At 33.5% G+C, this 24,741-nt stretch overlaps 2 protein-coding genes and 1 long non-coding RNA gene across 3 annotated transcripts; 2 read left to right on the top strand and 1 right to left on the bottom strand.

Annotated features, from left to right (window-relative positions):
• Positions 1-6,192: 6,192 nt before the first annotated feature.
• On the top strand, positions 6,193-13,957 carry LOC129880952 (pleiotropic drug resistance protein 1-like). The gene is made up of 20 exons (XM_055955229.1): positions 6,193-6,792; positions 7,285-7,405; positions 7,509-7,682; positions 7,781-7,940; positions 8,225-8,301; positions 8,433-8,486; positions 8,594-8,986; positions 9,289-9,570; positions 9,674-9,990; positions 10,072-10,232; positions 10,616-10,719; positions 10,802-10,958; positions 11,032-11,204; positions 11,296-11,628; positions 11,745-12,035; positions 12,129-12,212; positions 12,297-12,658; positions 12,753-12,924; positions 13,166-13,420; positions 13,513-13,957. The coding sequence occupies exons 1-20, from the start codon at positions 6,425-6,427 to the stop codon at positions 13,768-13,770; spliced, it is 4,296 nt and encodes a 1,431-aa protein (XP_055811204.1). The 5' UTR covers positions 6,193-6,424; the 3' UTR covers positions 13,771-13,957.
• Positions 13,958-14,318: 361 nt separating this feature from the next.
• On the top strand, positions 14,319-22,833 carry LOC129880950 (pleiotropic drug resistance protein 1-like). Its single transcript, XM_055955228.1, has 20 exons — positions 14,319-14,797; positions 15,285-15,405; positions 15,710-15,883; positions 16,566-16,725; positions 17,098-17,174; positions 17,267-17,320; positions 17,464-17,856; positions 18,607-18,888; positions 18,987-19,303; positions 19,389-19,549; positions 19,632-19,735; positions 19,818-19,974; positions 20,103-20,266; positions 20,360-20,692; positions 20,799-21,089; positions 21,181-21,264; positions 21,348-21,709; positions 21,794-21,965; positions 22,066-22,320; positions 22,407-22,833. The coding sequence occupies exons 1-20, from the start codon at positions 14,478-14,480 to the stop codon at positions 22,662-22,664; spliced, it is 4,239 nt and encodes a 1,412-aa protein (XP_055811203.1). The 5' UTR covers positions 14,319-14,477; the 3' UTR covers positions 22,665-22,833.
• LOC129880951 (uncharacterized) lies at positions 22,238-24,223 on the bottom strand. The gene is made up of 3 exons (XR_008765510.1): positions 23,399-24,223; positions 22,434-22,619; positions 22,238-22,318 (listed from the first exon to the last, which is right to left on the bottom strand). It is a non-coding gene; the product is annotated as an uncharacterized LOC129880951 (long non-coding RNA).
• Positions 24,224-24,741: the final 518 nt, after the last annotated feature.

Genomic DNA, 24,741 nt, shown 5'->3' with positions numbered 1-24,741 from the left:
TATTTTTTATTGTTCAAAATAATTGAATTGTTCAAAGTTCAAGATAGATGTTTAAATTTTTTTCCATATTTGTCCTTTTATTTATTGAAGTTTTATATATTCTAGGAGATAAATTACACTACTTGTAAAGTTATATTTATGATTTTACAAAGGGCAATAGTGGAAAATATAGTTCAAATTATGTCCTTGAATGTTTTTCTTAATATGTGTGCATTGCCTCACAAATTCACTTAATATGGAATGGAGGAAGTATTTTTTTAAAATTATTATTATTATCATCATCAATCATTGTAGAGCCACACAAAAAATGGTTGGAAAATGAATATTTTTTTCTTCTAATAGTTTAAAATATTATCCATAGCCACCTGCCAATCTGTGACATTATAGAATATATCCATTATTGGTGTGATTTCCTTGACTAATTAAATATTTGTGTAGCAGATTTCATATGTCTGAGGTGGTTCCTGTAATATGTTTCTCTAGGCATGTTAGACGCCTCTGTTATGATGTAATTATATATAATAGTCCTCCGATGACAAATCTATTAAATTTTATCCGTAATTCATTAAATTATTCTTTCGTGTGCTTTAACTTATAGTTTAGAATCACTAAAAATTAAATTTTGACTTATTTTTATTCAAAACAAAATTACTAAACAAGCAAAAGAGATGGATAAAAACGTACATTTATGCTTTTATTTAAAATTAAATGCATTAGCCATAAGTGTAGATTTGCGATTTTAGTTTTGTGAGTTCAATCTTAAGATTCTTAGCATGAACTCATTATATTTTTAAAGTTATAAATTTATATCTGTTATTTATTGTAATTTAATTGATTTTTTATACATAAATTTATATTGTTTAGATGAACCAACTATTTGAAAAATGGATTTGCCCCTGATTAGCTGAGAGTCCATTTGAAAAAAATTGAAAAACACTATTAAGAATTAAATAGAAGCACGTTAGCTAGGTTCAGAAATTATTAACAACGATTAAAGATGGTAGGAATCGAATTCTCATCTATATATAATATAAAGTTAGATAAAAGAAAAGTAATGTAACATCTCTCTTTGGCCAAAGATTCTATTTATCTTTTTTTCTCATTTTTAAATAATTTTTTCTATTTATTTATTTATTATTATTATACAAAAATGAATGTGTTAATTACTATTCCATTTATTCATATTCTTTAATATAAAAATTTAATTGTCTTTATTTCCATTACTCCCACGACTATTGATAATCATAACTCCTAAATCATATTAATGGTCATATTCATGATATAACTTGGTATTCCATATTATGTCCTATAAATAGAGGCATGAGAAAATTTTGTTACAAAAGAAATGATCAAATTTATATGTATAGTAAAGTTATGGATGAACTAGGTGAAGCCTGCTCATCTTTTTGGGCAAGAATCGTAGTTTTTTTTATAACTTTATAAAATAATAATTTATAGCTGATATATTGCTTTTAGATTTTTTTACTTATATGAGATTTGTTTATTTTATTGTAGATGTTGTTTTTGTTGAATGAAAATTTTTCACCTTCTTCATGATATTCTTTTGATGGATAGATCGAACTTCAATCTAGCAATTTAATGAGAAAATCTAAACAGGCTCCCGCAATATTATTGGCAAAAAGGTATAATTATTTTTTTATTAACATGTAAGTCGTATTTTTTTATTATATGAATTTTATTGTAAGAACTTGATAAGAGTTTCAAGTGATGTAAATTTTAGAGGACTACAAAAAGTAAGACTGCGTATAATAGACCCTTGTGGTCGGGCCCTTCCCCAAATTCTGCGCATAGAGGGAGATTTAGTGCACCGGACTGTCTTTTTTTATTTCCTATAAATAGAAATATTGTAAGACTTTGAAGAAATGAGCACATTAGCCTATTAATTTTGTATTTTTTCCTTTTTTATTTTTTTTAATAATTAAGATTATAAGAATAATGTTGCATTATTTTTTTTTTGTAGTTCTCTTTATGATTTCTCTTATTTTGTTTTTTACATAAAAAATTTATTATTGTAAGTTTGTATTTTCTTTTGGTCCATAAATAGTATTTTGGTCCGTAATAGTAACTTATGACTTTGTTGGAAGTCATCTAATTACTGACCAAACACGTTTCTCTATGAAATCAATTACATGTCTAGATAAATATATATTGACATCTTATCATCTTTCATAACCGTGCGAAGCGCGGACAAATTCACTAATTATTAATAAAATAAAAATTTACATAACCAACCAACTGAGTTACTAAAATTCTCTACATTTAAGATTGTATAAGATTTTATATAATGTCAAAATGTTTACAACATCGAAGAATGCCCCCAACCCCAGACACACACCAACCAAACCCCAAATTGGGTCAAATTTACATTGGCATAATACATAAATATAGTGTATTATTTATGTATTAAAGTTGTTGGTAAAGTTGCTGTCATGTGATCAGGAGGTCACGGGTTTAAGCATTGAAAACAACCTCTGGTAGAAATGCAAGGTAAGACTGCGTATAATAGACCCTTGTGGTCAGACCCTTCCCCAGACCCCGCGCATAGCGGAAACTTTAGTGCACCGGACTGCCCTTTATAATACATAAATATGTCTTTTAACTTGGCCTTAGCTGACATCTATATCTGCCAACTTTGAGTGTTCACAAATAGGCACTTAAACTTATATAAAATTGAATAAGTAGACACACGCATTTTACGTGGTATGACATAGGATGCCACATAGGTCGTGAATGGCCACATCAAACGCCAAATATGATATGTATGTCTACTTGTTCAATTTTATACAAATATACGTATTTATTTGGAGACACCTAAAATTAGAAGACATAAAAATCCGATGGAGTCAAATTAAGTGACATGTTTTTCATTTCACACACCACCCAAACCCCAAATTGGGTCAAATTTATCATTTTCTCCATTTGTTTTTCTATCTACCACTAATAATTAAAGTTGTGCTAATTTCAAACATAGTTTACAAAGAATTAGTAACTTTCCATTTTCTTGGAGCAAACGTGTTGACAACTTTATTTACTCTATAAAACTCAAAAATAATTCTAAGCACGTTCTTTTCATATGTCATATTTGACCAAAAAGAAGTTTCTATAGCAAAGAATCATTAAAAGGAAATGAGAAGGCAATTATAGAAGTTCCTTACAACCCAAATTAATTACTTGACCGGTCACGAAAAGGTCTAAATACACCGACTCCTTAAATTTATTAGTAAATTTTATTTTAAATGTGGTTCTTAAATATCTTTAAATACTTTCAATTCAATCTTTTTTAATTTTAAATATATAAAATTCATCATATCCTTTAATTATATATATCAACTTTATTTAGAACAAATTTGAGGTTTTACGACTTATTGAAACTAATGCACATATTTTAAATGATTAACTTATCTACGTAATGAGCGCTTGAGAACACCCGCAAAAACTTTTACAAAACTGAGGTTGAGATTATCTAATAAAAATATTTTATCATGTGTTCGACTGCTTAATAAGAACATTCATAAGTTTGAGTGTCTGATACCAATTTTGAGGTCCAATTATTTAAATATTCACTAAAAGTCATATTTTGACGATAAAATGCTTCTCATCAAAAATAACTTTATCATCAAAATTTAAATTCGAGATATATGATTAAGAATATAATAAACAGTTACTTACAAGTTACAGCCACACTATAAATATCCACCTGCTTATGACCTCGTCTACTTTCTAAGAAATAGTTTCTACTTTTTCTCAATGGTAGTATTTGGTTGAATGAATAAAGTTATTATAATAAAAAACGAGTTTTAGACAATTATTTAGCATTGACAAAAAATAATAACGAAATGAAGCCTTCTAGATTGGGGCACATAAAAGACTGTTTATAATGACTAATAAGTACGTTTTTCAACGCTTTTAGCCCCCGACCCCCCGTTTAAAACGCCTCAACGCTTGTCCAACTTATCTCCCTTCGACATCGTCAGCATCAGTCTAAGTAGCTTAAGTTTTTGAACAAAAAAATAGAGAAGTCAGAGAATGTTCTAACTTTAAAATATCTTTCGAATCGGACCTAACATATTTTTAACTTATCGAAAATATGACTTTAGATAAAAGACTATAGAAAGCGTATATCATGTCATGTCCGAAAGATATTTTGCTATAGTCTTTTGGACATGTCGTGTCATGTCCATTCTACAGTATTTTATCTATAACTATGTTTTCGATAAGTTGAAGATATGTAATGTCTGAAAGACATTTTGCTAAATAATTATTGTTATATTATATTTTGCGATAATAATATAATATGAATATTCATAACTAACACTTTATATAGTGTTGCATATAATGACATTGACTCATCTACCATTAAATATTTTTATGCTAATATTAAAGAAAATATATTGTCATGAAATATTTCTTTTGTTGCAATAATAAAAAGTTAGTAAAAAATTAAACATTATCTCACTTATCTTTTTATACTAATAGTCATTAATTAATTATTCAAGTTTTAAAAAGAAAAGTAAAGAGTAAATTGTGTGCATAAACCTTAAAAACAAATAATTTGAATGGGAGGGACCAGGCAGAACAAGAATGAACAATAAATGCTACGACATTAATTCCTTTCATGTTTAAAAAGGATTTGTGGCATAATTAATTAATCTAATAAGTTCGATCTGAATATATTATTAAGTTTTTTTATTTGCTACTTTCGATTTTTTGAAGCTTCAGTAGATAAATTAATCATTTAAAATATATCATATTTTTTAATTGTATACGTTGGTCTAAAAAAGCTATAGCACCTCAAGTTTGTTCCAATATATGTTGGTGTGATAATTAAAAGATGAGATATATTTTTATATCACTCTGGACGTTGAGAGAGTACACAAAAAAGAAAATTTCAAAAATATATAATAGGAACATTTTAAATGTAATTTACATACTACATTTACATTTTAAATATAATTTACATAGGTAAGTAATGTTTTTTTGTGTGGTGAGTCTCCTTCCCCCCTAGGAGAAAAAGTATAAAGTCAAAAAAAATTCAAATATGTACATTTTCAAATGAAATTATAGTTAGGCCATGTTTGGTATTTGACATTGATTTTTGCCTACTTATGTTACTATATTAGAAGATATTAGGTAATTTTCAAAGTCATAGGAATGGTTCATGATATTATGAAATTTCAACAAATACAAGTGAAATAATCTCAAAATTATTTGAACAACAACAGTTTCGTCTTAATCCAAAACTAATTTGAATCAGTTATATGAATCCTCAATATCATAAATCTCAAAAATTTTGAACAATAACAATTACATCTTAATTCAAAATTAATTTGAATCGATTATATCAATCTTTAATATCATAAATCTAAAAAGTTCTAAAAATATAACAGAAAGTACTTTTGGTATATTTTAACTCATTCAATTTTTTAATATTTTTAAATTTTATATTCAATTAAATTAATTGGTAGCCACCTGTCGGGCTCATATATATATATATATCAAATCAAATGAATCACCCCTCTATTATTTTTTTTTTAATAATTTGCACATCTGCCTCTTTTGTTTATTCATTCACTTTAATTATACATTAGGAAACTTCCAAATTCAAAGAAGGAAAGTCAAACAAAGTGGTCTAATCTAAATAAAAAAATTCTCACCTTTTTTTTCATTCTCCACCTTCTCTGGGAATAATCACTACTATATTATATTTACCACAACCCCTTAATCAATCATTCATATTATATATTCCCCCGTTTCTATTTATTATTTATTTTGATTTAATACACAGTTTGAAAAAAGTAATTAAAATCTTTGAGTTTTGTGATCTTCAATTAAGAATGTATAAAAAATATATTAAAATATCTTTTAATTTTATAATTTTAAATATACCACATGCAACAATAACAATAACATATTCAATGAATACACAGACCTTAAACATGTCATATAAAAAATTAAAATTAATGAGTTATCAAAAAAGAAAAAAATATATTCCTTTTGACAAACAAATTGAAACGGAGGGAGAGAATATTATACAATAAAGAAAAGTAGTGTGGAAATTAAAAAGAGTATTGTACATTTTCTTTAATATTTTGAATAATAATGTTCAGTATACAATAGCCGCCTATTATGAATAATGTTGCTATATAAGTCCTCTGCTTTTATTCTTTTTTTGTCACCAACTCTTAAACTTTGCCTTTCATTCTTTTGTTCTTTAAAGGCATAATAATTTCAAGAACACAATTTGTATATCTCTAAATACTCTTTTAACGTTCATTTGAAAAAGTTTAACGAATTCGAGCCCTCGGGGCATTAAAAAAAATATAGTATTTGCAATAGTTTACGTGTTCTGCTTAGAGATTAGCCTTTTGATCGATCAAGGTGAGTGAACGTTGGATCGTTGAAGATGGAGCCGGTGAATTTAAATAATATGAGAGGGAGTAGTATGAGAGGAAGTGTAAGAGGAAGTATGAGAGGGAGTTTAAGGGCAAGTACTAGTAATTCAATATGGAGAAACAATGGTGTTGATGCATTTTCGCGATCAGCGAGAGATGAAGATGATGAAGAAGCACTTAAATGGGCAGCATTAGAAAAATTACCAACGTTTGATAGATTGAGGAAAGGTTTATTGTTTGGATCACAAGGTGCAGCTAATGAAATTGATGTAAATGATCTTGGATTTCAAGAAAGGAAGACTTTACTTGAGAGGCTTGTTAAAGTTGCTGATGAAGATAATGAGAAGTTCTTGATGAAACTCAAGAATAGAATTGATAGGTAAAGTGAAAACAACTTTGTCTTTTTGTTCATCTTTTAGGAAATCTTGGTGGAATGGTAAGAGTTGTCGTAGTGTAGTCAGAGGAGCCAGGATTTTAAGTTTAATAAAGTTCTGAATAAATTATTTATATAAATATAGGGTCTAGGTCAAAGTTATGTAGACACTCCACCTCCAGTCTTCGTGTGAACAGGGCTAATGAGTTTAAGCAGTGAAAATAACCTTCTCTGATAAAAATACAAGGTAAAGTTGTGTCTAATAGATCCAAACATGGTGCGGTACTTTCAAGTACCAACTTAGTGCATTACAGTCTCTTGTTGCAGAGATACAAGGTAAGATGGTGTACAATGTGGTTCGGCCTTAGCCAGATCTAAGCATAGCGGGAACTTAGTGCATCAGCGTTTTGCCTTTTTCTTTCTAACAATGAGTAAAGTTACTTTTTCCCTAATTTTACTTGATTGGTATTTAACTCTTTTTTTTTTGAAAATTTACAGAGTTGGAATTGATTTGCCATCAATAGAAGTGAGATATGAGCATCTAAATATTGAGGCAGATGCATATGCAGGAAGTAGAGCTTTGCCTACTTTTTTGAACTTCATGACCAACTTTGTTGAGGTAAAAAAATAAAATATGAATGAAAATATGAACACTTAAGTACTTCTAATTCTATTTATATTTGAAACTAATTGTTTTTTTTTTCAATTTTTTTGTTCCAAAGACATTATTGAATTCTCTTCACATCCTTCCAAGTAAAAAGATGCAAATAACAATTCTCAAAGATGTAAGTGGTATGATTAAGCCTTGTAGAATGACTCTACTTTTGGGACCTCCAAGTTCTGGAAAAACTACTTTGTTATTAGCATTGGCTGGAAAACTTGATCCTGATTTAAAGGTGAGATTTTTATATCAAAATATCATAGATAAAATTATTAAAATATAAATAAGATAGAAAAAATATACTAAAGTTTTAGATTTTTTCTGTGAATTCAGGTTACTGGTAAGGTGACTTATAATGGGCACGAACTACATGAATTTGTGCCACAAAGAACAGCTGTTTATATCAGTCAACATGACTTGCATATTGGAGAAATGACAGTAAGGGAAACTTTGGAATTTTCTGCAAGATGCCAAGGAGTTGGCTCTAGATTTGGTTAGTATTTTCTTGTACTTCATGCATTTTCGATTTGTTTGTCCGGATTTGACTTGGTATAGAATTTAAGAAAGTAAAGAACGACTTTTGAATCTTGTGTTCTTAAACTTAATAGATGTAGAATGTCCGTTAATCTTGTGGGTCTTAAACACTTCATGATGTGGAAAGTTAAAATGAAAGTAAAACAAGCAAATTGAAACGGAAACGGAGGAAGTGTCAGTTTTTTTGGTGAAAACATATAAATATTCATTTCTTAAGTCTTTTTTTGCTTAAAATTTGTATAGAGATGTTGGCTGAACTGTCAAGAAGAGAGAAAGCAGCTAATATCAAACCAGATCCTGATATTGATATCTACATGAAGGTAAGAAAAGCGATTTATCATCTTTAATTTAGTTACTATTATTCTATTGATTATTAGGGGTGCTTCATTTTACGTTATTTTTGTCGTCATGGAGAATAATTTAGAATCTTGTTCTTTTTTGGGAAATGTAGGCTGCAGCAACAGAAGGACAGGAAGCCAATGTTGTTACAGATTATGTTCTTAAGGTAACATTTACGATATCCAATTTAATCTGTTGTCGGAGGTAACCTGCCTTATTTTGTGGACTATTTATCTTACGGTAACAATAATTGCTTCTGGCTTCAATGTGCAGATATTGGGACTTGACATTTGTGCTGATACTATGGTGGGAGATGAAATGATAAGGGGTATTTCAGGGGGGCAAAGGAAACGTGTAACGACGGGTGAAATGCTTGTTGGACCATCAAAGGCGCTTTTCATGGATGAAATCTCAACTGGATTGGACAGTTCAACTACTTTCTCCATTGTTAACTCTCTAAGACAATCGGTGCAACTCTTGAAGGGAACTGCTGTGATATCTCTGTTGCAGCCAGCCCCCGAGACTTACAGCCTGTTTGATGACATTATTTTGTTGTCAGACGGGTACATTGTCTATCAGGGTCCTCGAGAAGCTGTTCTTGACTTCTTTGAGTCCATGGGATTCAAATGCCCAGAGAGAAAAGGTGCAGCCGATTTCTTGCAAGAGGTATGTCTTACAATAAAGTATAAATAACAAAGATTATAACGTTAAAGTAGGTAATCATCTCATCTAAACGTTTAAACCTGGTGAAAGCTCTCAATTACGTGTTCGTGTAATTCTTTTTCCATGGGTTGGCAATGTGACTCAACCAACGACCTCTATCTATTATGATACTACGTTGAAGAGTCTGACCATAAAAACTTAACTTGTTAGATGGAAAAAACTTTTATTATGGTTAAATATGTCTTTTACATATAAGAATGAAGTTTAGGTTCTAAAAGGTGAACGTTTTTATTTGTTTCTTGTAGGTAACATCAAAGAAGGATCAACAGCAATATTGGGCTAAGAGGAATGAGCCTTACAGGTTTGTCACATCAAAAGAATTTTCTGAGGCGTTTCAGTCTTTCCATGTTGGAAGGAAACTCGGTGATGAGCTTGCAACTCCATATGACAAGACCAAAAGCCACCCTGCTGCTTTGACTACTAAGAAGTATGGTATAGGGACGAAACAATTGTTGAAGGTCTGTGCTGAACGAGAATTCCTACTAATGAAGAGGAACTCATTTGTTTACATATTCAAGCTCAGTCAGGTACCTTTTACTTGGTTTATAAGAACTATATCTCTACATGTGCCTTGTCTCGTAACTATGTTCAAATTGTAATAATCGCTTTGTTTCTGTTGTGTTTTCTCAGCTCGCTATAATGGCACTTATAACGATGACTGTCTTTTTCCGAACTAAGCTTCCCCGAGATGATATGGATGATGGGGGGATATATGCTGGTGCTCTCTTTTTCGTGGTCGTTATGATTATGTTTAATGGAATGGCTGAGATCGCCCTGACAATTTTCAAGCTTCCGGTCTACTTCAAGCAAAGGGACCTTCTCTTTTTCCCTTCGTGGGCTTATGCCCTTCCCACATGGATTCTCAAAATCCCTGTAACATTTGTTGAGTGCGGATTGTGGACATTCCTTACATATTATGTCATGGGATTTGATCCAAATGTTTCAAGGTAAGCGAAGAAAATACACTAAAATTAATCAGGTGGCCTTCACAATTAATCCTTGATTATTAATCGACTATTGCTTTGCAGATTGTTCAAACAATTCTTGCTTCTCGTACTAGTACACCAGATGGCATCAGCATTGTTCAGATTCATTGGAGCAGTTGGGAGAACAATGGGAGTAGCTAGCACTTTTGGAGCATTTGCTCTGCTTTTACAATTTGCACTGGGAGGCTTTGTCCTTGCTCGAGGTATATTTTTTGGTGTTTGAAACTATTATTTAGTCATTCATGTGCTTTCATTTGATCCGTCCATGCCATGTGTAATAAGAACTTTTCCACAAGCTTAACGATCATCTGGATAACATGTGTAAAGTAATACAAATGCTAATCATGTGCTCATGTGACTCTGACTTAACGGTCCAAAAGATAAGCATAACATATACAGAACAGTAAGACATGGCAAGTGATTCCATAGGATGTTTCATAGTATTCATTTGTTTCCAGTGGATCTTATTGATGTCTCTTTCACACGAACTTCATATGGTTGACCCTAACTTGTTTTGGGACTAAGGCATAGTTATTGTTGTTGTAATCCAACCTTTATTTATTTTCTATTTTGCCTGCTGCTGCAGAGGATGTGAAGAAATGGTGGATTTGGGGTTACTGGACCTCACCACTGATGTATTCCGTGAATTCGATTCTTGTGAATGAATTTGATGGAAAGAATTGGAAACATGTAAGTGCTTATGCGTAACACATTGTGCATATAGTTAAATTTCTCATATTTGGATGCTGATATCCACTTAAAATTGAAATAGATTGCGCCAAATGGAACCGAGCCCCTTGGAGCTGCAGTCATAAGAGCTAGGGGATTCTTTCCAGATGCATACTGGTACTGGATAGGTTGTGGGGCACTTCTCGGATTCACGATGATCTTCAACATCTTCTACAGTATTGCACTCGCTTACCTGGACCGTGAGTATCTCTGATGTCTATACTTTCCGTTTAAAAAGAAAATTGCTATGTACTAACAAGTATATAACTGCAGCATTTGGTAAGCCACAAGCTATGATATCAGAGGAAGGTGAGAATGCTGATAATGTTGAACTCACGGAGAGAAGTGAAAATGAGGTTCAGGATAAGAAGAAAGGAATGGTTCTTCCATTTGAACCCCATTCCATCACTTTTGACAACGTTGTATACTCTGTTGACATGCCTCAGGTAATTTTCCACAACTCTTTGAATAATATTCGTGCCTCGTGAGGCTATTCTTTTCTATGAATAGTTGACTTAACATTCCAATTATTTGCAGGAAATGAAGGAACAAGGTTCCGCTGAAGATAGATTGGTACTTCTGAAGGGTGTAAGTGGAGCTTTTAGGCCAGGTGTTCTCACAGCTTTGATGGGCGTTAGTGGAGCCGGTAAAACAACATTGATGGATGTGTTGGCCGGAAGGAAAACAGGAGGATACATTGATGGTGACATCAAGATTTCTGGATATCCAAAGAAGCAAGAAACGTTTGCACGTATTTCTGGATACTGTGAGCAGAATGACATCCATTCACCTTATGTAACAGTTTATGAGTCCTTGGTTTACTCAGCTTGGCTGCGTTTACCACAAGATGTTGACGAAAATAAGAGAAAGGTCGGTTCATCTAAATTCTTTCTCCATAGTGATAATCTATACTACAAATTAGTCGAACCTTCTAATGGAGCGTGCGTGGCTGCCAATAACATTATCAATTGATTACCTTTCTGCAGATGTTTGTTGATGAAGTCATGGAACTTGTGGAGCTAAATCCATTAAGATCAGCCTTAGTCGGACTGCCTGGAGTCAATGGTCTATCAACCGAGCAACGCAAAAGGCTGACCATTGCAGTTGAACTGGTAGCAAATCCCTCTATCATTTTCATGGATGAACCAACTTCAGGGTTGGATGCAAGAGCAGCTGCTATTGTAATGAGAGCTGTTAGGAATACTGTCGATACAGGAAGAACAGTTGTCTGTACTATTCATCAGCCTAGCATTGACATTTTTGAAGCCTTTGATGAGGTGAGTTCATTAACCTTCCAAGACAATGAAACTAATAACATGTTTCTGTTTTCTTTTGCTTCCGAATACTAAAAGTGAAACATGGCTTTGCAGCTATTTCTAATGAAACGTGGAGGCCAGGAGATATATGTTGGTCCTTTGGGTCGCCATTCTTGCCATTTGATCAAATACTTTGAGGTGAGTTATCAGAACAAACAAACTAGTTTTCTTTTTCACAAAATTTATAATCAAATATTAATATTTGATTTTTCTTGAATTCAGTCAATGCCTGGAGTTAGTAAGATAAAAGAGGCTTACAATCCCGCAACTTGGATGTTAGAAGTCACCGCCTCATCTCAAGAAATGATGTTAGGGGTTGAGTTTGCTGATTTGTACAAGAATTCTGACCTCTACAGGAGGAACAAAGCCTTGATTGCTGAATTAAGTACGCCTCGTCCTGGTACAAAGGATCTTCATTTTGAAACTCAATTTTCACAGCCTTTCTGGACCCAATGTATGGCTTGTCTCTGGAAGCAACACTGGTCGTATTGGCGTAATCCAGCTTATACTGCAGTTAGATTCATTTTCACAACATTCATAGCAATTGTCTTTGGCACAATGTTTTGGGATCTTGGTACCAAAGTGTAAGTACAAATCACAATGACAAGTAAATATTAACTTTAATAATAACATCTTATAGTATTTAAGCTAAATTATTCGAGCTTTGTTTGATCACAGGAGTCGGAGTCAGGATCTTATCAACGCTATGGGATCCATGTATGCTGCAGTTCTCTTCCTTGGTGTACAAAATTCATCATCAGTCCAGCCTGTTGTAGCCGTTGAGCGTACTGTATTCTACAGAGAAAAAGCTGCTGGAATGTATTCTGCCATACCTTACGCCTTTGGACAGGTAAACAGACAGTTCAATTTATCACAATTTATACATATTTCTGAAGTTAATTTCTTAGACGGTCACCCAACTAACAACTTTTATCTCAAAAAGTCACTCAACTATTGTCATTTCATCTATAAAATTGAGTGACTTCCTGAGATAAAATATTGTTAGTTGAGTGACCATCTGAGAAATTAACTCTGTATTTCTACCTGAAAAAAAGATTCATATTGATCCATGAAACTTTACTTTCATACAGGTTGTCATCGAACTACCTTATGTATTTGTACAATCGGCTTTCTATGGTGTCATCGTGTATGCAATGATCGGATTTGAATGGACTGTTGCCAAATTCTTTTGGTACTTTTTCTTCATGTACTTCACCCTCTTGTACTTCACCTTCTATGGCATGATGACTGTGGCTATTACCCCCAACCAAAACGTTGCTTCTATTGTCGCGGCCTTCTTCTATGCAGTATGGAATCTCTTCTCTGGATTCATCGTTCCACGACCTGTAAGTTCTTGAAAATTCTTCATTTTATCAATGTAAACATTACTGAAGCTCGAAAAATGACATGTTATGTTCTTTTTTTCCGCTAAAAACAGCGTATTCCAATATGGTGGAGATGGTACTATTGGGCATGCCCTGTTGCATGGACCTTGTATGGTCTTGTTGCATCACAATTCGGAGATATCCAAACTACTCTTACAGATGATGAAAGTGTTGAACAATACTTGAGACGTTATTTCGGATTTAAGCATGATTTTCTTGGTGTAGTTGCAGCTGTGATCGTCGCGTTGCCTGTTATGTTTGCCTTGACATTTGCATTGGCCATTAAGGCATTCAATTTCCAGAGAAGATAAGAGACACATTGACCTACACAAAAATTATGTATAGGTCACAACTTGAAGACTATTTCTTGTAATTTTTATTTTTTTTTAATTATTTACTATGTATGTTTTTTTCTTTTTGTAATTTTTCCTATTGAATTCCAAGTTTTGTGTAGAAATAATTTAGTACTAGTTAAATAATAAATGAAAATTTTATATACCATCAACTTACTTCATGTATTTTGGCCTTATTAGCTTCTCTTTGACCTTCTCCACCATTCATATATTAGCATTACGTAGATACGAGATATAGAAGTTTGACTTCCATGCGTGTAGACGAAAGAGACCGTTTATATTGAATGGTGACATTTGATTATTCTAGACTTTCCACAATATTTAGTCATAATCTAATCAAGTCAAAAAGAGACTACATTTGCGTTAATATATCCTGAACTTGTTGCTATATAAGTGCTTTGCCTTTGACTCTAATTGCCACCAACTATTCCTTTTGTTCTTTATAACCACATCATCATACAAGTGAAAAAAAAAATTCAAGAAAATAATTTGGGTATCTCCCAATACTCAAGTTATGTTCATTTGGACAATTTTTTCATTTTTAGGCACGACCAAAAGTTATCATTTTACATAGTTTACTAATTCTGCTGAGAGTTGATGAGAACTAAAAAAAAAGAAAAAAAAAGATTACCTTTTGATCGATCGAGTGGACATTAATTGAATTCATGATGGAACCAAATCTTAACAATTTTAGAGGTAGTATGAGGGGAAGTTTAAGGGCAAATTCTAGCAACTCGATATTTTCGCGTTCAACAAGAGATGAGGATGATGAAGAAGCTCTTAAATGGGCTGCTTTAGAAAAATTACCTACGTTCGATCGGATGAGAAAAGGTTTATTGTTTGGAAAAGAAGGTGAAACTGTTACTGAAATTGATACAAATGATATTGGACATCACGAAAGGAAGAATTTACTTGATAGGCTTGTTAAGGTTGCTGATGAAGATAATGAGAAGTTCTTGTTGAAACTCAAGAACAGAATTGAAACGTAAGTGAGATAATTTTAACTTTTTATGTATATATAGTTTGTTTGTTTTTTCATTTTGAGAAAGAAATCATGAAACAGCCACTCTTGCAGAGATGCAAGATAAGATTGCTATAATGGACCCAATGTGGTCCAACCCTTTCATGAACCCGTGCATAATAAGAGTTGTGGTTGTGTGTTCAGGGGCTAAGGTTTAAGCTGTGATAACAATGTGATGATGTCCTTTCGAGAGGTGGAGCTAGAATTTTTAGTTTATGGGTTCTGAACCACGTTTCATTTTACTTATTGGCTTCTGAAAAGATTATCATTTTTATATATTAAATGAAATTTTAAACATAAAGTTAACCACAATTGTAGCGCCGACCTTGGCCCTTACTCAAACCTAGGCATAGCGAGAATTTAGTGCATGGCTTTTTCTCCTTTTTTAATTTTTTATTTAATTGGTATTTAACTTGTGTGGCTGTTTTTTTTTTTTTTTTTTTTTTTACAGAGTTGGGATTGATTTGCCATCAATAGAAGTGAGATATGAGCATCTAAAGATTGAAGCAGATGCATATGTAGGAAGCAGAGCTCTGCCTACTTTTATCAACTTCATGACCAACTTTGTTGAGGTAAAAATATGAAATTAAAAAAACAAACATTTTAATATTCAATTTCTTTAATTGAAATTAAGGAGGGGAGTCTCAGAGTAACGATAAAGTTGTTCTCATGTGACCTATAAGCCACAGGTTTGAGTTGTAGTAGCAGTCATTAATCCTTGCATTAGGATAATGCAAGACTGCCTACATCTCACCCCTTGAGGTGCGACTCTTCCTTGAACCCTGCTAACGCGAAATTCTTTGAGCATTGGACTGTCTTTTTTTTTTTTAGTTGAAACTAACTTCTTTTTTTTCTTTCCAATTTTTTATTCCAAAGACATTCTTGAATACTATTCACATACTTCCAAGTAGAAAGAGGCAAATAACAATTCTCAAAGATGTAAGTGGGATGATTAAGCCTTCAAGGATGACTCTACTTTTGGGACCTCCAAGTTCTGGAAAGACTACTTTGTTATTAGCTTTGGCTGGAAAACTTGATCCTACTCTCAAGGTGAGATTTTTCCAAATATATCATAGATAATGAAAAAAAGATTAAATTTATCCTTGTACTCTGAGAAATCGGTTATATGAAAATCGTTTATATTTACTCTTTGTCTAAGTTTTCGAATAAATCTGCACCTATTGTTAGCCTTTGAATCACATATTACCCTTCCACTCTAACAGAACAAAGGTCCTACACAAAATTTAAGGGCAAATTTGGTATTTTCCTATTCGAATATACTATGTATGTTTTCCATCGGAAAAAAAAACTACTCTTTTTTGTAACTTTTTTCTTTTTTTACTCTTTACTCCATCCTAGGAGGTTCCAACTTTTTTGCTCTCGTGGTGACGGGAACTTTACCATTTGAGCAACCTTTTTACAAAGAATAAAAAACTACTTTCTTTTGTAAACTAAGGTAAAAATTATGTAATTTAAAAAAGGTAAAATTTTAAAAATCTTCAAAAAAAAAATAATACTTTTTCACCTACTTTCTTAAAATTTTAAAATATTTATCTTATATTCTCTGATAATATAAATTGACTATTTCCACAATCATTACAAGTTGACCTACTATAAAATATTGCTCGTCTTATTTTAAGTTTACACTAACTAAGAATAATTACCTTTAATTACCTTTAAGATTTTTTTAAAAAAAGTTTTCCCTTTATTTTTTATTTTTTTTGGAAATCAGGTTACTGGGAATGTGACTTATAATGGACATGAACTACATGAATTTGTTCCACAAAAAACAGCTGTTTATATCAGCCAACATGACTTGCATATTGGAGAAATGACAGTAAGGGAAACTTTAGAATTTTCTGCAAGATGCCAAGGAGTTGGCCCTAGATATGGTTAGTAATTGCTTCTTCTATTTATTTTTTCTTATAACTAAGAATCATTTGGTAGAGTGTATACAACTAGTAATGAATAGAGTGTATTAGGATTATTTCTTATCCATTGTTTGGTCTGGTGCATTAAAGACAGTTCTGTCTTTAACTATGCTTCTTCATGTATTAATAACCCTTGTATCACCAATATTATATTTGCTCTGAATTAGTTATACAATCTATAACAATGGATAGGGTGTGCATCAGTTATACATAGGCTAAAAATCCTACCATACAAAGGATTTAATAATATCACGACTAATACATGTATTATTTTCTCTAATACATCATATAGACATTCATTTAGTAATTATTTTTTTCCGAAAACTTGTATAGAGATGTTGGCTGAACTATCAAGAAGAGAGAAAGCAGCTAATATCAAACCAGATCATGATATTGATATCTACATGAAGGTAAGAATACAACTGAAAGACATGAAAGGGAATAATACTAACTTTTAGTAAATTTACATTTATAGTTTTTTATTGTTTTTTGGGAAATGTAGGCTTCAGTAACGAAAGGACAGGAAGCGAATGTTGTTACAGATTATGTTCTTAAGGTAACATTTACAATATCCAATTCTTTCGCTTAATAAGGATTTAATGTATATAGAGTTTTTTAACTTGTTGTAGCGGATAACCTATCTTATAGACGTTACCTATTGTTATCTTCCAGTAACAGTAATTTGACTTCCATTTGCAGATTTTGGGATTGGATGTCTGTGCTGATACTATGGTGGGAGATGAAATGTTAAGGGGTATTTCAGGGGGGCAAAAGAAACGTGTAACAACGGGTGAAATGCTTGTTGGACCATCAAAGGCGCTTTTCATGGATGAAATCTCAACTGGATTAGACAGTTCAACTACTTTCTCCATTGTCAATTCGCTAAGACAATCTGTGCAGCTCTTGAAGGGAACTGCTGTGATATCTCTGTTGCAGCCAGCCCCTGAGACTTACAACTTGTTTGATGACATAATTCTGTTGTCAGACGCATGCATTGTCTATCAGGGCCCTCGGGAATCTGTTCTTGACTTCTTTGAATCCATGGGATTCAAATGCCCCGAGAGGAAAGGTGTGGCAGATTTTTTGCAAGAGGTATGTCATACAATAGAGTATAACCTGCAAAGTTTATGACGTTGTGCTGAACTGGGCGACTATCTCATCTAAAAGTTTAAACAGTTAAAAACAGTGCACTTTTATATGCACTTTTATATAGTTCACTATGTCTTCAACGTGTCCCTTCACGTACCACTCTGATTTATTTTCATGGATAGTGATAAGACTTAACCAACGACCTATTATGATACTATGTTAAAGTGTGTGACCACCATAAAAGCTTAATCTTAATCTGTGTGTTACCAACATTATTTCTAATCATCATTGTCACAGTTTAAAGTCTTGAATCATTTTGGGTTTTCATCCTTTTGCCCAATGGACTTCCACACTCATCCTAGTCCATTTAATTAACTTTTGACTTTAAAAATCCTTGGGTGGTCCCCACGCTTCCGATCTTGGTCCGATTTAAAGGTTTGAATTTTCTCAGTTATGCATTATCTCCCCCTTGGGAACATTCATCCCCGAAAAAGATTCATAGCTCAAGAAAAATCTAATTCTGGGATTTTACGGAAATTTCAGCAGGGGACTATCTCAAAACTCTCAAATACTTGTCAAACATATATACGAGCCTCACAAGGCGTCACAACATGTTTAGCATAAAGGAAATGAGCAATAAGCATACGAAACATGAAAACAACATTCTCTAACATAACCTACCTTTCTGTTTTTTCGACATACAAGAATGAAGTTTAGGTTCTAAAAGGTGAAAGTTTCAATTATTTCTTGCAGGTAACATCAAAGAAGGATCAACAACAATATTGGGCTAAGAAGGATGAGCCTTACAGGTTTATCACATCAAAAGAATTTGCTGAGGCATATCAGTCTTTCCATGTTGGAAAGAAACTTGCCGATGAGCTTACAACTCCATATGACAAGACCAAAAGCCACCCTGCTGCTTTGTCTACTCAGAAGTATGGTATAGGGACGAAACAAATGTTGAAGGTCTGCGCTGAACGAGAATTCCTACTAATGAAGAGGAACTCATTTGTTTACATATTCAAGCTCTTTCAGGTACTTACTACTTGGTTTATTAGAAATATGTAAGTGTTTGTCATTTCATTACCTTGTGACAATTGTTAATTCTCTTCCTTTCTGTTCTGTTCTCTCAGCTAGTGGTAATGGCACTTATAATGATGACCGTCTTTCTCCGTACTAATATGCCCCGAGATAATATGGATGATGGAGGGATGTATGCTGGTGCTCTCTTTTTCGTGGTCGTTGTGATTATGTTTAATGGAATGGCTGAGATCAACCTGACGATTTTAAAGCTTCCAGTCTACTTCAAGCAAAGGGACCTTCTTTTTTATCCTTCATGGGCTTATGCCCTTCCGACATGGATTCTCAAAATCCCAATAACAATTTTTGAAGTTGGTCTTTGGACATTTCTTACATATTATGTCATGGGATTTGATCCGAATGTTTCAAGGTAAGGGAAGAAAAAATTATAGTGCAGAGTAATAATTTGATGGCCTTCATAGTTTCATGATTATTAATGGACTACGGCTTTGCAGATTGTTCAAACAATTCTTGCTTCTCGTACTAGTACACCAGATGGCATCGGGACTGTTCAGATTCATTGGCGCAGCAGGGAGAACAATGGGAGTTGCTACCACATTTGGAGCATTTGCACTGGTTTTGCAATTTGCATTGTCTGGTTTCGTCCTCTCGAGAAGTATGTTTTATTATGTTCGCAAAAATTCATTTTCTTGTTCAATCATACTTTTATTTATTTTCTATTTTGCATGATGCTACAGATGATGTGAAGAAATGGTGGATCTGGGGTTACTGGATCTCACCATTAATGTATTCTGTGAATTCAATTCTTGTGAATGAATTTGATGGAAAGAAGTGGAAACATGTAAGTGTTTTTATTCCAAAACACATGCAAATAGCTAAGTTTCTCGTTTACGGATGCTAATATCCACTCTCAATTCAAACAGATTGCGCCGAATGGAGCTGAGCCACTTGGACATGCAGTAGTAAGATCTCGAGGATTCTTTCCAGATGCATATTGGTACTGGATAGGTGTTGGGTCACTTATTGGATTCATAATAATCTTCAACCTCTGCTACAGTATTGGACTCGCTTACCTAAACCGTGAGTATCTCTGGTGCCTTTACATTCCCCTTCAAAAGAAAAATGTCATGTACTAACATAAAATGAATGATGCCATATACTACGACCAGAGAAATGGGGCTAATACCATATTTCTTAAACATCTTCAGCTTTTGGTAAGCCACAAGTTATGATATCAGAAGACGATGAAAATGTTCGACTCATTGAGGGAACTGAAACTGAGAGCCCGGACAAGAAGAGGGGAATGGTTCTTCCATTTGAACCGCATTCTATCACTTTCGATAACGTTGTATACTCTGTTGACATGCCTCAGGTAGCTTTCCAGAACTTTTCACAAGGAATATTCGTGACTCGTAAGGCTTTTATTTTCTATGAACAACTAACTTAACATTCTAATGAATTGCAGGAAATAAAAGACCAAGGTTCCACTGAAGATAGATTGGTACTTTTAAAAGGTGTGAGTGGTGCTTTCAGGCCAGGTGTTCTCACAGCTTTGATGGGCGTTAGTGGAGCCGGTAAAACAACATTGATGGATGTGTTGGCCGGAAGAAAAACAGGAGGATATATTGATGGTGACATCAAGATTTCTGGATATCCGAAGAAGCAAGAAACGTTTGCACGTATATCTGGATATTGTGAGCAGAATGACATCCATTCGCCTTATATTACAGTTTATGAGTCCTTGGTTTACTCAGCTTGGCTGCGTTTACCTCAAGATGTTGACAAAAACAAGAGAAAGGTCGGTTCCCCTAAATCCTTTCTCCATAAAATTGGTATTGGTTGAACATATTAAAGAAACATGTATGGCAGGGCAATAACATAATTGATATATCACCTCTCTGCAGATGTTTGTTGAGGAAGTTATGGAACTTGTGGAGCTAACTCCCTTAAGATCAGCCTTAGTCGGATTGCCAGGAGTCAATGGTCTATCAACCGAGCAACGGAAAAGGCTGACCATTGCAGTTGAACTGGTAGCAAACCCCTCTATCATTTTCATGGATGAACCAACTTCAGGATTGGATGCAAGAGCTGCTGCCATTGTAATGAGAGCTGTTAGGAACACTGTCGATACAGGAAGAACCGTCGTCTGTACTATTCATCAGCCTAGCATTGACATTTTTGAAGCCTTTGATGAGGTGAGCTTATTAACCTTCCAAGATAATTAAGCTCATATTGTTTCCTCTTCTATTTGCTACCTGATACTAAAAGTGAAATACGGCTTTGCAGCTATTTCTAATGAAACGAGGAGGACAGGAGATATATGTTGGTCCTCTGGGTCGCTATTCTTGTCATTTGATCAAATACTTTGAGGTACGTTAACAAAGAAAAATATGTGTTTACTTTTTCCTAGTTTATATAATCAAATACTAATCTTAGTTTCGTCTTGAGCTCAGTCATTGCCTGGAGTTAGTAAGATAAAAGAGGCTTACAATCCAGCAACTTGGATGTTAGAAGTCACAGCCGCATCTCAAGAAATGACGTTAGGAGTTGACTTTGCTGATTTGTACAAGAAATCAGACCTCTACAAGAGGAACAAAGCCTTGATTTCTGAATTAAGTACGCCTCGTCCTGGTACAAAGGATCTGCATTTTGAAACTCAATTTTCACAGCCTTTCTGGACTCAATGTATGGCATGTCTCTGGAAGCAACATTTGTCATACTGGCGTAATCCATCTTACACGGCAGTTAGATTCATCTTCACAGTCATCCTAGCACTTGTCTTTGGCACATTGTTCTGGGATCTTGGTACCAGAGTGTAAGTAAAATCACAATGACAAGTAAATATAAACTTTTTAAAAAAGGTAACTTCCCTAAACTTTTCGAGCTTTATTGATCATAGGAGTCGGAGCCAGGATCTTTTAAATGCTATGGGATCTATGTATGCTGCAACTCTCTTCCTCGGTGTACAAAATTCATCATCAGCCCAGCCTGTTGTAGCCGTTGAGCGTACTGTATTTTACAGAGAAAGAGCTGCTGGAATGTATTCTGCTTTACCTTATGCCTTTGGACAGGTAAACTTTTCGAGCTTTATTGTCACAATGTTTACATATTTCAGCTTTTTAAAAGAAAAAAGAGTTCACATTTATCCATACGATATTTACTCTCTTGCAGGTTGTCGTTGAAATACCTTACGTATTTGTACAAGCAGCTTTCTATGGTATAATTGTGTATGCAATGATCGGATTCGAATGGACTGTTGCCAAGTTCTTTTGGTACTTATTCATCATGTATTTCACTCTCTTGTACTTCACCTTCTATGGCATGATGACTGTGGCTATTACCCCGAATCAAAACGTTGCTTCTATAGTCGCGGCTTTCTTCTATGCAGTATGGAATCTCTTCTCAGGATTCATCGTTCCACGACCTGTAAGTTTTTGAAAATATCTTCAGTTTTTAAACTAAACTGAATCTCGAAAAAATGACATGTTATCTTTCTGATTTGCTAAAAACAGCGTATTCCAATATGGTGGAGATGGTACTATTGGCTTTGCCCTGTTGCGTGGACCTTGTATGGTCTTGTTGCATCACAATTCGGAGACCTCCAAAATATGCTTAGCGATGATGAAAATGTGGAACAATTCTTGGGGCGTTATTTTGGATTTGAGCATGATTTTCTTGGAGTCGTTGGAGCAATTATCGTTGCATGGCCTGTTGTTTTCGCCTTCCTGTTTGCATTTGCCATTAAGGCATTCAACTTCCAGAAAAGATAAAGAGAGTTCACTTTCCTAACAACTTGAGAGAAAGAAGAGGATACAGAACTACAATGTACCGTTCACTTTTTGAAGATTGTTTATATACTTTTTGGTTTCTTCTTTAATCCCAAGTTTTTTTATACAAACAAATAATTTGCTTAGTAATATATGAAAATATACAAGGAATTTACTCCGTTTGGATTTATTTTCTCCTTACTTTCCCTCAACAAATTTATTCTCAATGTTGAAAAGTACTGCTACTAGTTTGTACAATGCTGAATGGTCCTTTAGCTCTTGAACTACTATTGGTAAAAGGCACCTGAAAAGAGATGACTAGTGGCTATTTGCCTATTATTAGAACTCAACTTATATAAGAATTTGGAACTTGGGCCGTAGAGGTTTTAAACCTTTACTTTTCATCCCAAATTGATGTCCATTTTGCATTATTTTCCAATCGTCGGAATGACAAATGTTTTGAATAGTTAAAAACTAGACTTGAACTCGTACAATAGGTTATTCTACCCTTGTAGATTCCTGAAACTTTAACCTTTATTTAAATAATGCCTCCAACGCATGCATTTCATCAAGCATTTCACCAAATCATCAAGGATGATTCAAAGCCTAATTTACTGTTTTGAATACAGAAATGGACTCTATAGAAGCAATCAAAGATCTAGATCTAGATACAAAGGATAAGTGGTCATAGAAAATAAAACTAGCAATGAAATATGTGGATTTTCAAGTACGTGTACCTTTGGAAAGAGCAATAGATAGGCCAAGGTTTTTGGAGGATCCAACAACAAAATTTGTGCATGACAAGTATCATCAATCTTTCGCCTCCTTGAGTAAATTTGAAGAATTGGTGGTCTTGCTACCGTGGATGGAACAGATATTGAAGATACAATAGTTGGGTGGTAATTAGCAGAAGAACCGTGAAATAGAGGAACAACATCTGATTGCTCTATCAAAATATGAGTGACTTGCCAGACTAACCACTCATTTTTCTTCCCCCAAACTTGTAGAAATAAGAGGTGCATAGAAGAATGATGTAGTCTCTGAAAATACCACATCATCTGATCCAAGATATTTGTCAAGTTCATTAGAATAACATTGATATCGATTTTGAATGCGAAAATAATACAGAAAAAGCGCACTTTAATGAAAAGGAATCTAACTTGATAATAGATGGCCGAACATCTTGATCATAAGTATGTGCTTTCAAATACCTTAGATTTCATCAAAAATAGTGATTTATTTGAAAGAAAAATAAACACTATAAGACGTATTATCAATAAGCACAAAAGATGACATGAGATTAATCAGAAAGCAAGTCGTAAAGACTGCATCAACCCAAAATTATTTAGGAAGCTTTATTTGAAACTAAAGTGCCCAAATTGTCTCAAGTAGATGTCTATTCTTCCTCTTATATAATAACTCCATTTTGAGAGGATGTATTAATATATGAAGACTATTGGAGAACAGTGTGTTATCTCATGTATGACTGAAGCAATTCTAACATATATTCTTTAACATTATCACTTCTTTGAATACATATAGAAACATTGAACTGAGCTTTAAATTCAACACAAAAGGCACAAAATTGAGTAAACACTTCAGCGTGACTCAACCCGCTTATTAATCCTTTGAGATAATGAGATGTGTTTTGCGAATCGACATGATTCACAACCCAATGAAGAAATATTATGAAACATAGGACAAAGCTTCATCAACAGAGGTAGAGAAGATGTTTCAATCGAATGTGCTTCAATAGGAGATACAATACTGGAGCAGACAACATACCGAGAATCCCATTCATCAAGGATGTAGAGGTCATCATATACATGTCGTTTATCAATAACTTGATTCGGATCACTAAACAAACAATGATCGAAAAAGAATGAAATATAAAACTTAAAGGTGTATGGTAAGTTTACTAACATAAATTAAAGGCATAATACATAAATATATACTTTAACTTGGCCTTAACTGACATATATGTCCATTAACTTTGAGTGTACACACGTAGACACTTAAACTTGTATAAAGTTGAACAAGTAAACATAATCGTCCTACGTGGCATAGTTGCACGTAAGAC

Source organism: Solanum dulcamara, chromosome 2 (genome assembly GCF_947179165.1).
Source record: "Solanum dulcamara chromosome 2, daSolDulc1.2, whole genome shotgun sequence".
Classification (NCBI taxonomy): Eukaryota; Viridiplantae; Streptophyta; class Magnoliopsida; order Solanales; family Solanaceae; genus Solanum; species Solanum dulcamara.
Note: the sequence above shows the minus strand (reverse complement) of the source record. Positions and strands in the feature narration are given on the sequence as shown.